At 45.0% G+C, this 16,989-nt stretch overlaps 1 protein-coding gene across 1 annotated transcript in view; it reads left to right on the top strand.

The window, feature by feature from the left end:
* Positions 1-16,989, top strand: part of LOC144149404 (nuclear RNA export factor 1-like) — a 36,878-nt gene that overhangs the window by 16,626 nt on the left and 3,263 nt on the right. The window contains exons 12-22 of the mRNA XM_077680964.1: positions 4,474-4,510; positions 6,056-6,124; positions 6,734-6,789; positions 7,156-7,216; positions 7,297-7,337; positions 8,043-8,101; positions 9,089-9,204; positions 10,350-10,392; positions 11,279-11,351; positions 12,015-12,072; positions 13,245-13,405. Coding sequence (XP_077537090.1) covers positions 4,474-4,510; positions 6,056-6,124; positions 6,734-6,789; positions 7,156-7,216; positions 7,297-7,337; positions 8,043-8,101; positions 9,089-9,204; positions 10,350-10,392; positions 11,279-11,351; positions 12,015-12,072; positions 13,245-13,405 — 774 coding nt within the window. The remainder of the gene's footprint in view (positions 1-4,473; positions 4,511-6,055; positions 6,125-6,733; positions 6,790-7,155; positions 7,217-7,296; positions 7,338-8,042; positions 8,102-9,088; positions 9,205-10,349; positions 10,393-11,278; positions 11,352-12,014; positions 12,073-13,244; positions 13,406-16,989) is intronic.

Raw genomic sequence — 16,989 nt, 5'->3', positions numbered from 1 at the left:
GACGCGTCAAATGCTGCGGCGCGCACGGCATAGCCGACGCGCATTGGAGCATCACATGACTGGGCAACCGGTTACGATTGAACGCCAGTAGTTGTAATTAATGCCTGCGACGTTAGATTTAATCTTAAAAGCGACCTGACCAGCCATATCAGGTATAATCAAAGTTCGATATGTGGCGGTAAGCGTGCGCTGCGATGCGCGCGAGCCATATCGCCTTTCTTGCGCAACGTTTCCCGTGCACTTGTAATGTAATTTTCATGCAAACAGGTTTGAGTTAGTAATATAGGAATAAAAATATACTCTCTGCGTTAAAAATGTACGTTACTGTGGCAGTATTTAACAGTGATTTTTTTAGGGAAATTATTGATACCATTGCTCAGGGCATACTGGCTGTGCTGCGAGAAATATTGGATGCCTTGAATGTCAAAAGTAGTAAAAAAATATGCTCTTGCATTGAAGTTGGGAGTTATGCAGAATACTCTACCAAGCTTCAAAGTAGCTCATTTTCATCTTTATGGTATGCAAACTTTTGGCAATGAACACCTGCACATGAGTACTAAGTTGCTGTGCCAGGCAAGATAAAACATAAAAAAAGCCAAAAATGTTCAAATTTAAGTAAAAAAAATGCTTAACTTGTTGCCATGGTGACAACACTGCAAAAGGAGGTTGTCCAGTGCGATACAGCCAACCAACTAACCTACTTTGCATTGAAAGCCCATTGAAACCCATCTCCCCTCCGTTTGGTTTGCAAAGGGGGGTATGTACTCTTCACGGAGGAGCTGAAAATGATGTTTTCTGGAAAGAGAAAGGCTGTAAAAGGCACTCCAATTTCAAGGCAAGGCCTTCCAGAAGCCCCATGTTCAAAAGGACATGAAAGGCTACAACCGTGACGACTTCTGATATGTGAAACCCATGTTGCAACTTCGGAAGCCGTTTTCTCAAAACAGTTTTTTTTGCCACCTGTGTCGCTTGTACCAGGGATTTCTTCATGACCGCTGGGTCTATTTTGATTCCGTTTCTTGCATTACATTCCTTGATGAACTGTTCAGGTCGTGACACTTTTGGTTTTCCAGATTTGTTTTTTTGTGATTTTTTATTCAAATAATCATTCACAGTTGACATGCCTGTTGCACATTAACCTCTAAAAAAATGAAAACTAAAAAACATTGTGTTGTAAAAAAAAAATTCTAAAACTGTCACGACCTCGTCCATTCATTTGGGAATGCAAAGCACTTCGAACAAGTTTTCTATCATGTTTTATAAGCCGCTCAAGCTCGGTACAAGCGGAACAAAAAGAAAATTTCATACATAAAAAAGTTTTCAAAATATTACTTTGAAATTTTTATAGTGTTATCACAGAAGCATTTCCAGTTGCTGTGCCAATTTTCATCAAAATCCACAAAGAAATAAAAAAGTTGATTTTGAAAGCCACGTCCCCCCTTAAGCATGGTTAGTTTATAATCCACATTGGTCGCTCTATCTGTCAGTCCTTAGCAATATCTGCCCCGTCTGATATTCAAGGTACCATTCGTCAGGCCTTGCATTGCAGTTAACCAAAGGCCCCCACTGGAAGTCGCAGTTAGTTATCTACATGTTAAAAAGAAAAAACGCTAATCATTTAAAGCTCAAAATTGAAGTACTTAGTGTTACAATGATTGCGCATGTATTGTGATGGGTACTGAGTCATCCTGCATGCCCCCTCAAACCTCCTAGGAGGCAAAGGCTGCGAGAGAGAGAGAGAGAAATGATCTGACCTGCATTTAGGTGGAAGACTGAGACATTTCAAACTGTGTCCATGATCACTTCGTGGTAGTATTTAAGACCAACTCACTGCTTGTAACGAAAGTGACGGCTGTGGGCAGACTCATCGCATACTCGCGACTCCCAAGTTCTCCCTTTAAGACCAACTCACTGCTTGTAACGAAAGTGACGGCTGTGGGCAGACTCATCGCATACTCGCGACTCCCAAGTTCTCCCTGTGAAGTGAAACCAAACGAGCCCATCTGCACTACCACTGCCCTCGGTCTTTGTTGAGCCACTGCTACAGCGAGGACTCTTATCTGCATCCTCAAGTGAGCCTGCGAGTAAGCCGCCGAAGATTGCAACAGAACTTCGTAGCCTTGTGCTTCGCTCAACTAGCATTTTCCACACTTCACATGTCGACGTCATGCAACTTCTGAGGTGCGTTTGGCCATCGAGTGGTTGGACTTGAGTGGTTTGCCATTCTTGGCCGATCATGGGAATATCAGCAGTTCCGCCAGCAGTTCCGAGAAACGCATCGGTGCGGGCTCTGAAAGAAAAAAAGAAAAAAAAAGAAAAGAAAGGAAAAAAAATATACAAAGTTGACAAGCTGAAATCTGCGGAAGACGCCTGTATGGAGTGAACTGAAGAGAGATTAAAGCAAGCACACCAACCTCCTCGCCACGTGTTGGGTGACAGAGCCGCGGACAGTGCATACAACAAATTCTAGCTAAGTGTCATTTTCCAATACGGCACCATGCAAGAAGTAGGGCAGTGTGATTATTTCTCTAGTAGACATGGCAACCACGTTGGTCTACCTGTTGCGGTCCCAGCATCGAAGCATCTACATGGACATTTCACCTACCAGTGATGCGGCGGCGATTCTCGATGGTGTCCTGGAAGCTGTTTCGGGCATGACCCAAGTGTGTGACTTTCTGCAGCAGTAGCAGAGAACAAGCTCCCATCAAGTTGCCCAGCCACACAACACGTCTCGAAAGGGAAGCACGCACCAATTGCGGCAGGACGTTTTAGTGCCTTTGATTGACTACCGGAACCAGACTGTGTTTATGTGAGAGTGGACAAGATCGGTCACGTCAGTGAACTTGGATACAAGTGTCTGGCAATCTTACCACCACCAATGCCCCAAGCAAGATCAAAGAGCACCTTGCGTCGCGACGGCTAAGTGATGACATATCTGTGGTTAAGAAAGACACAGATTATCATTGCAAGTACAGGAATTCTACCCCAGGTTGTGCGCTGCGCAGTTGAACAGTTGGGACAGATCCATTGATTGCAGCACACGTTGGTAGGATAAAAAAAGGACAGCTGAAAATGCGACGGCAGCTTTTTGACCACGGGTCGAGTCGACTTCTGAACTGGGCACTACACTTGGCAGGCTTGCTTGACAGCTGGTTTTGCGAAGCCGAAATGAGGGACTCGATGGGCTGCCAATCTGCACATCTGGCCAGCCCGCATGCCAGATGTCGAGGAACAAGTCGCATGTTTTGGGGTGAAGAAGGCAAGAACTGTGCTTTTGCTGCTACGACTACACCAACTTCTATGGTGCTCTGTGGAAACAGACAGGAAGACTGACGTGTGTGCCGTATTAATATTATTATTATTTAATTGATTGCAAGAGGACTTGATAAGCATTTCATGGGTGACAGTTTTAGTCAAGCAGAGACAAAAACTGAAGTGTGTGCTTGCCCTTCTTTTTCTTTTCGTATTTGTTGTGGGAAGAACTTGACAAACATTTTGTGTGCGGTGTTTTTACTCCATCGACAGTCTTCCCTGCTGTTTGTCCTGTTCTTCAGGAGCGGAGGGCAGTGTTTCCTTGTGTAACTGCTAGCGACATTTGCCCTTTCCTACGCTAGTACGTCTCTGTTGTCACTGCTTGGACTGCTGCCATTTGTTCCGCCCCTAACTGCAGGTCAGATCATCGCTCTCCTCGGCGGGGTGGTGGGGTCAATGCACATCGCACTTGTTTGGTGGTTTAGATATTTCAGAGGGGGGTCCAGTTCTCTCGTGAAGCACTTGCGCGCGTGCGAGCAAAAGAGAAAGAGAAAAAAAGAGCGGATACAGTAGCCGACCGATTTTTCAGACCTGGAGGGGAACGAAAAATAGTCCGAATAAAAAAGCAGTCCGAAAAATCTGAGTCATTACTCCTATCGGACAACTGACGGTTCCTCTGAAAAGTCTGGAATATCCAGCAAGTTTGAATTTTCAGGCCAAAAATAAAAATGGTTGGCCACTGTACTACTTTTTCTTTCAATCGTGCCATCCATGATATGGACTGTAGAGAAGGCCTGTTAAATGTAGTAGCCAGTTAGACAAGCGCATTGGTGGTCTAGGATGAACCATGGTGGATGTCTCTAGTGTTGGCACTTAAAGCTGTTGTCTCTGTTTTTGTTTTCTTCCGCTGTACGCCGCACCCCGTGGTGGCACGACTCCGTGTCGGGTGGTGCTGGGCAACTCGTGTTGCGCGTTCTCCCGATCGGGCGTCTCCTTCTCTGCTGCCGTCGTGTGGTGGTGGTGGTGGTGGTGGCAGTGCTCTTGTGTGCCGTGAGTGTTCTTTTGGCTGTCCCCAGCGGCGTCTGCGGCTCTCTGGGGTCTGCGGCGGCGGCTGGAGGGGCGCAGAGGAAGGAGCGCGATAGGCTGACGGGCGACTGCGCTCGCTCCCGGGGCGGGGCACCCCACTGCTCCGCCTTGTTCTCTCTTGTCTTCTCTTTGCAGCGCTGTGCGGCAGCGCTTCCCCAAGGTCGTCCTGCTGGTGAGTGCACTCTGCCCGTCCCTTTCCGCCTTTCGGGCCACTTTAAAGTGGCCATGTTCATTGTGAATTCTGCTTTGTCCCGAAAACAACAATGTCAATTTTATTGCAAACTTCAAACGAATAATCCGGGTATAAAGGGGCCCTGCAACACTTCCGATAACCGCTTTCACTCTTTCCTTTGCATCTGGAAGCACTGTGAAAGCTGTAGTTATCACCGAAACGGAGAGGTGCTGCATGATTTGCTCGTCACAGCAGAACTGTCCGCCTTCCGTGTCTGGTTTGCTTTGTATCTTTCTTTTTAAAGTTTTTGTCGAATGCCTTGATTGCTGTGACTGAAGGAGAGAGCCGGCCAATAGCAGCCACACCGCTGTAATGACGTCGGAGAACTCCAAGACCGGAAAAGAGAGAAAAATCTTTTGAGCGAGTTTCTACGTTACGTGATAGGCATAGAGCAGTATTTTTTGGCTGAGGTACTTTGCGACCCCTTATTCAAAGTGCTGGATGTGTTGGTTGACTACATTCTGAAGTTTGGGCTTGGAAGGCGGAACCGGTTTTTCTGGTTCCCACCTTCCAAGCCCAAACTTTAAACCGTCGTAACTCCTGCTACAGACCAGATAGAATGTTAATGTTATACCCCTGCTACGCTAGTGTCCGAATGCATTTGACTCAAGTGCCAAGTTGTGCTGCTACACTAGGTTTTAAAATGCCATTCAGCTCAAATTACATTCGAGCCAAATGAGCACCGAGAGAGACATTTGGGATTTCAAATGCCATTTCTAGCACTCTCGCACGCAGCGTCTTCGATCGGCAATAAAAAATATAATACTTCCGTACGTAAAACAAAAAATATTTGTGTTTGTAGAACTTTGTTCACTGTTCATTTACTTAAATATGAAAATGACATTTAAACTACACAAACAGCCACTACATCAGAGTTAAAACTGGTGTCTATTCTAATTTGATTGTTTTATTATTGTACGAAAACGGAATGGGGCGACAACAGCACCACTACAGCATGGTGAGCAATTGTGAAAGCTTTCAAATGCCATCAAAATTGTAGTGTAGCACGGCGGATTCTGAATGGCATTCGAAGCACCCCATTTGAGTCAAATGACATTTGTTCAGATGACATTTGGACCCTAGTGTAGCCGAGGTATTAGTCTTATTGCTTTCCTTGATTTGTGCACATTTCACTGGTTCCTTGCTCAGCTGCATCACTCCAGCAGTTTTTTCACAAAAGCTCTTGAAAAATCGAGTATAAAAATCCAAATAAGTTTGAATGTAGTCGTTTTATACAAAAACAAATTTTATATCTACAATGTTTTTGATCAAAGACCCTCGTGCCCCCTTAATTTATTTTTTTTTAAGTTTGTGATCGATTTGGTATCCCGATTATAGGGCAAAGCAGTCTTTATAATGAACCGGTCTTGTATTTCGTCAGCACGGCTCCTCTGACAAGGCTTCCCAGCTCATGTGTGGTTGTTTTGTGCCCCGTGGGAAGCGACCTCCAACCGCTCACCGTCCCTTCCTTGGTGTCGTTCGCAGGACCGCAACGAGCTTCCACCCCCCATCTCGTTCGACCTGGGCCTGGAAGAGACCATCCCGCTCTCAAAGGTGACCACAGAGACAGCTTTCTTTGAAAATTAGCGCATTAACTTGAGGGGTACATGGTCGGGAGGGTGAGCTGACGAGATGGCCGCACGTAACGACCACTGTGTGGCTGAAGTGGACCTGAGCGCTGTCTTGTTGTTCGGAGCTGCAACTGAGCATGGAATCGGCATTGAAAAGCGGGACACTGTGGCTCATTGATTACCACTGTCTGACTAGTCGCGGGCTCTTTCTGTCGTTTGATCATATGGAGGAAGCGAACACTGGACTGAGTCTCGTACAAGCTGTGGTGAGTCTGGGATTGATAATTGAAGAGCACCTATGGGTCTCTAGGTGAAACAGCTGTACCTTAAGGTGTCTGAGACAGCCATACCTTCCTTGAATTGAGTTTAGCAAAACAAACTGGGTAGGAAAGAAGCAATCCGAAAACTGTCGCCGTGTTCATGAGCTGCAGTAGCCGTAATGTGCTGCTGTGATTCCACCTGGGAAGGGGGGGGGGGGGGGGGGGGTGATACCTAATCGCAGAAGGGTCCCATGTTGCACTGCATTCATTGCGTGCTTAATTTGGGCTTGTCCACTGACTTGGCTTGTGTCGTCTTGCTTCGTCCCACCCAGCCGAGCTACTTCCCCTCAGAGGACGTCAAGCAGGTGGTGGTGCAGTTCTTGGAGCAGTGAGTACCACGCCCAGCCTTTCTTTCTTTCCTTCCTCTTTTATTTTTGTTTTTGTTTGTTTGTTTGGTTTTCATCCTTGCACATGGCCTGTCGTGTTGCCCACTAGCTTTGCGCCATTTTCTTCTCTAAAGTAACGATGAAAAGTGGTGCAGCTAGTAGTGTGGATTTTTAAATGTAATTGTTGCATACCCTTCTGCTGCAAGTATTCGAAAGCCATTTCCTGTGTAATCTGTTACATTTGGGAGAGATAAGACTATAATGGCACTTCGATGCGTTGTTCATTGTGGTAAAGCCTGTCTTTACCATTCCAAGGCTCCCTTGTGTCACGACTCGGTGTACTTCAGCACTCTCTTCCTCTTCTCCAGGTACTTCACCATCTTTGACTCCAAGGACAGAAGTGGCCTGCTGGACGCCTACCACGACAATGTGAGTTCGTGCTTCTACGTTTCGCTTCCCCCCTCTTGTGTCGTAGCAGGACTCATTTGCTGTCTTTCCTCTCGTCTCAGGCCATCTTCTCCATGGGGGCTTGCAAGTTGCCCTACACCAAGTGAGTTCCGCTGTTCACTTCTTGCTCATTTTTGAACAGCCGAGACATTCGTGGTGGAGCGTAATTGTATACCATCTGGGATGGGGCTGAACAAAAGTGCTGAATTTATTTTCTTGAAGTACTGGTTACGTCAGTTAACTTTATAAACTGTTGCTCACCACTGACGACGCATCTGTTGCACCACTAGGCTTGCACTCCGCGCTTTAGGGCGGCACCAGAGCTGGCTAAGTTCTCGTTGCAGCTGGAATGTTTGAGTCGTTGTGGGTTGTTTAGTGACAGGGCACTTTTGTAGCTTAAAAACAGATGTAAAGCAACACTTCTTCTCTGGCCTTTTTCTTGTATTTCGGGGTGTCGTCAGTCGTGATGAGCCTAGACAGGGTTAGAGAGGTATTGGTTGGCGCTGTGAGCTCTTGACATTTCAATGTTTCTGATCCCTTTCTTTGTGAGAACAAAGTTTTTTGGGAAAACAAAAGGAGTCAAGCATGCTTCATGCTCCCTGTAGATTATGTTTCAGCATTTTCACCTTTGTTTTACTGCTCAACTCACTTGAATGGAGGGTACTGGGGGAAGGGCAAAACATGTCTGTTTTTGTGATGTTGGGATGTTTATTGCTGCTTGATTTTTAGGAGAGGTTACAGATGTGGACTCAGTAACTAAAGAGCGTTTTTTTTTTTTTTTTTTTTTTTCATTTTTTCTTTTCCCCAGGACGGACGTCAAGGAGTTCTTCAGAGAAAACAGAAATCTCATGAGGCTCTCAAACATCGGTGCGTAAAGCAAGAACCTGCGACGTTTTTGTGCCGAGCTGGGATTGTCGGGGCTTATCTTGCTCAACACAAGGTTGTGTTTGTAAATGGCTGCACTGTTTTGTGGAATCTGGCCTTTTCTTTTCGGCATCCGGGGGCCGTAGCCAAAATCAAAATTTGGCTGCCCTTTGAGTTGGTTTATTGGTTAGGCTGGGACTGCAGGTTTAGTGTGGAAGATGCCATTGGAGAAGTGTGCAGGTGTGTTCAGCGTGCAGTTTCAGGGGTGGCTACTGTATGGGTGCCGTCGTAAGTAACTGCAAGAAGGATTTGTGAATACAGTAAAACCCCTCGTTACAAGAGACACTCAAAGGGACCCAAGAAACGTATCTCTCGTAACCAACATCTCTTGTATGCAATGTTGCTAACATGGCGAACACAGGAAAACCAACCAAACCGCTTTCATTCAAATGTCTCTTATAACCAGGTGTCTCTGGTAACAGTGTCTCTTGTAATGCGGTTTTACTGTAACATGGTAAACGTAGGAAATTGACCAAACAGTCTTCATTCAAATGTCCCTCGTTACGACGTTCTACTGTATCACAAAATATTTGTCTTACTAGCTTTATGACAGCCACTACCAGTTTACAGGATGCTTTTTTGATTAGGGAAGACCCCTTTGAACGCACACCAATGCAGCCAGGCAGTTTCCGTAACAAGAAATTTCTCTAAATTTACGAGACCATGTTACAAGTACTTTTGACGGCACCTTTGCGTGCTTAAGAATGGTCTTTATTGCAGTGCAGGGTCTTTCTCCCCGTCGCACTCTTAATCTTCACCGCTGCCGTAGTGGTTTGTGTGGGGTTATGGTGTTCTAAGTGAAAGCCCTTGCCTACTTGAAGTGCAAGTTGCAAAAAAAAACGTGACTGGTTTGTGGTTTCTTTTGGTTCCCTGGTGAAGTCCTGTATGGTTGTATGACTTCTTCCCGTGTCCTCCCTCTTGGTGTTCCAGAGTCGCGGCGCGAGAGGCTAAAGTCTGGCCGGGTGAACATCGTGTCGTTCCTCAACCAGCTACCCGAGACGCGGCACGATCCGAGCTCGTTCACGGTCGACATTCCGCTTGTGACGGTAATCGCTTTCTCTCACCCTCAAAGGAAGGGGCCACGAATAGGAAATGCGAGTTTTGTTCATTAAGGGGACTGCTTTGTCCGAATAACAGTCATCCCACTTTTATCACAAACTGTAAGAACTAATCGAGATATTAAAGGAACAGAAAAGGAAACGGAACTAACCGATCGCTACAAAATGTGACTGATGACTGGGCGATGGCAGTAAGGCCTCTAGTTCCATTCGATTGTATTTACTTAAATTTAGGTAAAACATGGTATAATCAGGCTGTTTGTCAGGCCACTAAGTTGCAAGCGAAGCATATTTTTTTTAATCTAGAAAGCTGGACTAGAGTAGCAAAGCTTTGTAACTTTTTTTTTTTTTTTTTTTTCGCCCGCAGTTTAGTTTACAGGACAGTTTACAACACTGAGGTCCCCCAAACATGTTTTTTTTGGGGGGGCGGGAGGGTCTCTACAGAACCAATTGCAAAATCGGTCTGTGGGCCAGTGATGCTCGAGCAAAGCTCGTGTTGAGTGTAGAACACCCTGTAGCTCTCAACATAATGCAGGTATCTTTGAAAAAATCATACTGAATTTGGCTGCCAGGATGACTCTGTCATTATGCCGAGTTTTATTGCCTACTCGTGACTGGTTGCTTCACAGTGAAGTTATGAATGTTATGAAATTGCCATGTGCTGTCAATACAGTATAGCCCACTTATAGCGAACCCAGTTTTAACGATATAGCGGTTATAACGAACAAATCTTCATTTCCCGTTACCATTGGTATACATAGATTTTCTGTCCAGATATAGCGAAAAGCGGATATAACGAAGTGATTTCGGTTTCCCGTTGTGTTCGTTATAAGCGGGCTCGCCTGTACATGTTCGTCTACAGCAACCATCTCCTATCCAGAGACAAATAATACGAGAATGAATTTGGAATTAATTACCGGGAAGTTGTGCATGTGTGTCTTTAGTTGACTAATACAGTACGTCACCATACATAACTGGTCTTCCAGCTTCTTTCACAGTAGTGGAAGGGCTGTAAATTTTTGTGTCTGTGTGCGTGTGTACACGAGTGTCTGAAGTAATTGTATATCCTTACGATTTTATGTTTTGGTTGGCTATGTGGCTTGTAGTGTTTGACGCGCAGTTCAATTTTCCAGCCCACCCTGATGTGCTTCACAGTGTTTGGCATCCTACGAACAGGTGAGGGTTCACAACTTTGTTTTAATAAGCATGGACCTTATACGGTGCCCGCCTGACCTTTCACACAGTATCTCTACTAAGCCCCTACCTATGCTCAACTTTTTTCTGCTATGTCTACTGTATCGCCTTCTTTCTACCGTTCTAGCAAAGCCATTGGTCCTTCGTGTCGTCTCTGCAGTTAAGGACCCCTCTAAAGTTGTGGAAGGAAAGGGTCATAGACGCAGATACCTGCACAAGTAGCTGTTGCTATTGTGCAAATAGCATTTAATTGAAATTTTAGCAGCACCGTAGAGAGTTCCTTATTCTTGAAAATTAATTTTTAGTTAAAATACGGTGCTTATCAGAGTTTGTTGCACCCAAATCCACAAACCTCTGAAATTTGGAGTTTATAATTTTACTGTATTCTTGATACTTTGAATTGTTGTGTGCAATGATGTATAAAAGCAGCCACCTCAGAACACATGAAGCGCGTTTTATTTTGTGGGGGCTTTTATTAATGCAGAAACGCGTATGCCGTGCTTTACAGGGCTAAAAGAGCCTGTTTGAAAACTAGAATGGCTTGCTTGATTGCACTGAAGCCTTGCACACATGTCACATTTTGTGGTCTTCTTTTTCTGTGTGTGTAAAAATACATTAAGAAAACCCAATATTTGTCTAGCAGCACAGGATTTAGGGGTTTTTTTTTACATGTATTACATGTAAAAATGTTTTACATGTTTTTACATCTTCTTAGGGAAAGTATTTTTCTGGCCAGCTTCTCTCCCAAAGACGAAAACTGGTTTGGTAGTGGTAGTTGTAACTGTAATTTGTCTTTTGCGATGCAACCACCAGAGTGATGTTAATTGTACTCCCCCGCCCGCACCCCTTTTCTTTTGCCCATATCCAGTTAGCCGGAACCTCATCGTACCAGCATTGAGGAGCTTCACAAGAACCTTCTTTGTCGTACCTCAGGGAGCAGGGTGAGTGTGTACAAAACTTTTTTTTTTTTTCCCTGACCTTTTTCTTCTATGAAGTATGACAGTTTCCCCTCCTCTGCCGTATAACTAGTGCTTAACGGGCCATTCTTAGCAAACAGGAACAGAAAGCAAGGGAAGAAGCAGTTGTTACTTTGAAGCAACGGCATTAAGGACAATAGACGATGTTCAGACCATTGCAAGAAATGGTCATGTGTGTGGTTCCTGTAATCCATGGTGGAATTGTGCAACTGGCATGCGTTGAAGACCTTTGGTCTCTTTAACACCTCATGCCTCTGTATAGGGTGCAAAATGTGCAGAAAAGTGTGTGCTTCAGTTTTTGCGTACCAATTAATGTCATACTTTTCAAGCAACTGTGCTGGTGTTGCTTCAGATTACGTAGTACTTCTTGGACACTTGTGGAGACATTTTGCGGTGCAACTGCTTAGGCCTACAATGAAGCGCTCTTGTTTTTGTTATCGTTGTTGGTTGCTCCCTGCAAACCTACCAGCATTTTTTTTTTTCTTCCCTTCCTTGGCAGTTGCATCTAATACCAAATTAATCAGGCCACTTTGTGATAATCAGTAGCAGGGCTTCTGACTGCGAGATGCGGTTGTCCCTTTGGTACTCTGTGTTTTGTTACATGGTGTGTGTTCTCTCAATTTGCAGGTTTTCAATCGTCAACGAGACGCTGTTCATCACGGGAGGCACTGACGACCAGATCAGGGTGAGGAGCAGCAGCTGCCGAATTCGTCGTAGCGGTTCTTTTTTATAATTATTAATATTATTCCTGGCATTATTAGTGCTGCTTGTTTTTCAACAAGTGGAAGACACTGCTGTCGGCACCAGTTTTACTGAGATCCATTCCCAAAGCAGAATTCCGATTTAAGCCATCGGTTTGTAACTCAATTGGCGGATGTTGAGGTGCGTGTGGAAGCTTGTTTTTGCATTGTGGCAAAAACAGCTAGTGGCAGTGGTGGTAAAAGCTTAGTAGAAATTTTGGGGCTTTTGAAATCAATACTCAGAGTGCACTACTAGCCTCGCACAAAAGAAAAAGAAAAGCCTTGTTCCGTTTGCTCGTCAATGTCCAGTTTTTTGTGGTGTGCCCAAGAAATGATTGCCAATTTGCCTGAGCATAAAAAAAGTAAACATAACTGAAATGCAGAGAAGTGAAAAAAGGTATTCTTGGAATATGGTGCACTGTTGGAAGGGGGGTGCGGACTGTGGGTGACATTTTTGCAACTGGCGGTCGAAGTTGTCATTGAATGCGTGCTTCCCGGTGGGAATTTCTTGCATTGCTGATCTTAACCCTTTCGGCCTTGGTGGTGTCAAGGGACACCATGACATAAAAGTTCCTCTAGTGCATAGAGAACGAAACCAAAATGGCTAGGTTTTGGGGAAATTGTTCTTCGATGATGTAGATTGCGATAGATATCACTGTTGTTTCGTTTTAATGGAGCAACAGGCTACAAAAAAGAAAAAGCTCAGGTTAAGTCGAAATTAGACATTGAGGCTGACAAAAAATGGTGGTCTCAGTTTTATTCCCTAGCTTGTAAATCTATAAATACGGGCATACACGAAGATTTTTAAGTTGGGGGGGGTCATGTAGTCGTTAACTTTTAGGAAAAATGTGCGAAGTGATTTCTCTGCTCAACATAAAATACTTTTACTGCCAGCTCTATTTTATTGTTTTTGGGCTTATGGGGCCCAAAAATTCATGAAAACACACAGAAAACACTGTTTTGCTTGAAATAAAAAAAACAGGACTGGAAAAAGTAATCTCGACTTTCTGGCAATGATGGATACCTCCACAAGCGCGTGTAAAGTGGAGACGTCAGTTCACTCCTTGCGGAAAACGGGAAGGGGCATTACTTATCTGTGGCACGTCCTGTTCTGCAGACGTACCCGGTCCCAGACAACCCGCCGCCGACGCCAGCAGTCCCTGCCGCCGCTGCCGCTGCTGCCGTTGCTCCAGTTCCTGCCGTGGTGCCTGTGGAGCAGGAGCGGATGATCCTGGAGCTCTGCGCACAGACCAGGATGAACAGGGCCTTCTCTGAAAGGTGCGCTTCCTGCTCCATCTGGTGTACCTCTCTTGCAGAGTGGGTCTGGATGACGTGGGTGGTAGTGCAACTTTGGGAGGCAGTGGCCGAGGTGTTGTGCTGCCAAACCCAAAGATGCGAGTTCGATTCCTGGCCGCAGCGACCTCCTTTAGGGTGCAGGCGAAAAAGCAGATACACTCGTGGGTTGAGATTTCGGTGCTTGTTAAAGCGGCCATGCAGACAAAACACGTTTGGTTCATTCGAAAGATTGCCTCATTGCAATGGTACTGACACCACTTTTAACCTAAGCTTCCCGCAAATAAGCTGCATAATTAGGAAAAAGGGGAATGGCCATGCGACCGGCTAGCTCATTTCCTGCAACAGAACCTATGATGGCTATGCACCAGCTGTGCGATTGGCTGGGGCCGGCAAAAGCAACCACAAATTAGGCACGGCTTATAAGCTTGTCAAACGAGCTATTTTCGCTAAAATGTAATGCATATTCATTTTACAACAGTAAGGAAGGTGTGGTAAACAATGGAAGTTGCGAAAATACACGTACGCATAGCAGTACCAATGCGCGCTGCTGTTGTTACTGGGCGCACTACGCTTGTTCTAGCTGCACAGCAGTCTGCTGCTTTGGAGTTGTCTTACACGACACTGGCCGATTGGCGTAAACGACGTTGTCTTACGCGACCCTGTTTGTCCAGGATACCCCACGTTTCACGAACAATTACTTTCTACAGAACCAAAAGCGAGCCAGGTGCAAATACGGTCAACAACAAAGCAACGGCGGACAACGGTCCTTTGATGAGTATGGTAGCGCCTTCTGGGACAACTGACGGCAAGCAAGGCTGCACAGCCGAATGACGCAGTGGAAGTTCGTTTGAATACGCGGTCTTGTGGCTTTGTGGCAGAAAGTACAGAATTTAGCGGGATAATTAAAGTTTAACGTAAATTGATTAATTTCTCAGTGAATGCGGCATCATTCGCTGCCGGACAAGCGCTAGGGGCACTTTAAAACACGAAATGTTTCGAATAAAACAAACTTGTATTTTGTCTGCATGGCCTCTTTGAATTTTCGTTTTTAAGGTATGTGAGGTGAAATGGACAGGTACTCAGGATCTGAGAGTAATTCCGAAAGTGTATGCATAGACTGGGTGGTTAGCTTCGACATTGCAGTTTCAACTCGCACTTCTGTGCCTGGAGTGATGTAAGCAGAGGTGTACTACGTTGCTGTCTTTGTTAGGGTATTAAAACAAGTGTGTTATGTGAATGCCATCTAACTCCCAGTATTTCATTTTGCACTGCTGAATAAAAGCGTTCGAATACCAAATTTTTTTTTTTTTAACCGGCATTGATTTTTTTATAGGTTTTTGTGCAAACACAGAGGCTACTTTGCGTGTTCGAAAGTTATATGATGTGCTTTTTCAACCCGAAGAACGCACTTGCACTTTTCAACTAATTCGCAGCAGTCCAGTCGCCGAACCACAATGAGGCGGTACTTCAGGAATACAGAGCGGGCACAAAACTCATTTAAAAAAAGAGAGAAAAAACCGTACTGGAGTTGCTGTACTGCAATCATAGGCAGTGACTAGACAGTGCCTCGTAACTCCAAAGCGAGCACTTTGTAAGCATGAACAATAAGACACGAAAACACGGCACAACCACAATCACGGACCACAAGGAGGTACTTCTTTGTAAGCACACGGGGAGCGTAAAGCGTGAACGACGCGTAGCGGTAGGAAAGCTCGCACTACAGCCGCCTTGCACGAGCCTGTGCTATCCACTGTGGTCGAAAAAAAAAGACACCCAGTAAACATGCACTACCGGCATTAAAAACAGCCAGAACTGCAATTCATTTTAAATTCAACTCCCTAACTATTAACACTGATAAAACCAAGGTGGTACTCTTCAAACCAAAAAACCAGACTGGGAATGTTAAAGGGACCCTGCAGCACTTACCATCGACTACTCGTAATGTATTTTAAAGTAACGTCTAGTGTCCCACCAATCTCCTCCCGCAAAAATTATGAAAATCCGTTCACTATCACCGAAACTACACTCGATGGAAAATCGCGCATAATTCCCTCTCAACTCTACTGCGGACAACACAACGAAAGCAGCGCGCTCTCTCCCAGAGGAGGGGGGGGTCTATTTCCGGTTTGGTGCCACAAAAAAGCAGGTGCGGCTGCCTGCTCGAAAGCGCGCACTCGGGCTGGTAGGGCATTTTTGAAGCAATAAACTGTGTTGTCGAGTGGTCTGGCTGAAAGGGGAGTATTGAGTTTGTCACTCAAAACACAAAAGAAACGTCAAAACTGTGCGTACAGGCTCAGACATAGAAGGGGTTGGCACGCAGCGCTGACAACGGCGGATCGTCACAGGAAATGCGAGAAATAAGCCGCGAAGCTCACCACCAACAGCCAATAGGCAGCCATGGCCTCGATGACGCGGTTAGGCCATGCCAGGGGTGCATAATGAGGAGAACTGGAGGGAGCGCGGTTGGTTTTTCTGCGTCTTTCACAGCGATTTGCGTGCTCACCGCTTCACGTGCACGTGTAATATTTGGCTCAGGTATTCCTGGCAGTGTAATCGAAACGTCGCGCAGATTTACTTGCACTGCTCAAAGAGTGTTGCAGGGTCCCTTTAATGTTGGCCTTAGGATTGGAACGTGTGCCGTAGAAATCGTCACTACATTTCAAAGTCTTGGAGTGGTCTTTGGCAAACACTTACTGTGGAGTAAACATGTCGATTCGCTCGCCAACGCACTATCGTGAGCTGTCGGGCCACTCACCAAGTTGCGGTTTCTACTACCCGCCAATATAAAGCTACTTACCTACAATTCTATTTTTCTTTCGCACCTCGACAACTACCGCTTGCTGGTCTGGGGAAATACTACTACGTCAGATATTAATAAACTACACTTATTGCAAAAGAAAGCCGTACGTGCTATCTTCAATTCATCATATGATGCTCACACAAAACTGCTTTTCCAGAAATTGGGTATTCGCACTGCTCCGGATTTATTTTCCTACATACTTACGAAAAGATTTAATCTTGGAATAAAATATAATAACACTCTCATCCCGAAACTATCTAACCTAGCTCGAAACCAACCCTGCTATGAGACATGCCATTATGAAACTTGGCACATACCACACGCACGTACTAATTATGGCACCCAGATGTTGAGCTACGCGTTATCATCGTTACTCAATTCGCAATAACTTTAAACGGAAAACTTCACCGTCACCTGTAGGAACTTCACTTGTATTTCTGAATTTTTCGATGTGTTATAGTGCATTATAATTTTCTATTCGCCTGATTAGAATTATGTACAAAATGTATAGGAACAATTTTGCAATGCTCCAGTAGTGCATTGCCCCATTCGCTTGTTCTAAACATTGTATCAGAACTATGTTGAAACAATTGTTCTTGCCATTTGCTTTCTTTTTATTTGTTTTTTTTCTCTGTGTTCTGTTTTCTCTCTCTCTTTTCTATCACTCTTTTTTCTACCTCTCTCTTTGTATCTTGCTACATGATGCAGGAATGTGTTACCAAGGGGGCGCAGACCATTTTCAAGTCACGTATCGCAGGCTTCTTGT

Source organism: Haemaphysalis longicornis, unplaced genomic scaffold (genome assembly GCF_048455015.1).
Source record: "Haemaphysalis longicornis isolate Haplotype H1 unplaced genomic scaffold, Haemaphysalis longicornis Haplotype H1 scaffold_8, whole genome shotgun sequence".
Classification (NCBI taxonomy): domain Eukaryota; kingdom Metazoa; phylum Arthropoda; class Arachnida; order Ixodida; family Ixodidae; genus Haemaphysalis; species Haemaphysalis longicornis.
This window is presented reverse-complemented; position numbering and strand designations above follow the sequence as displayed.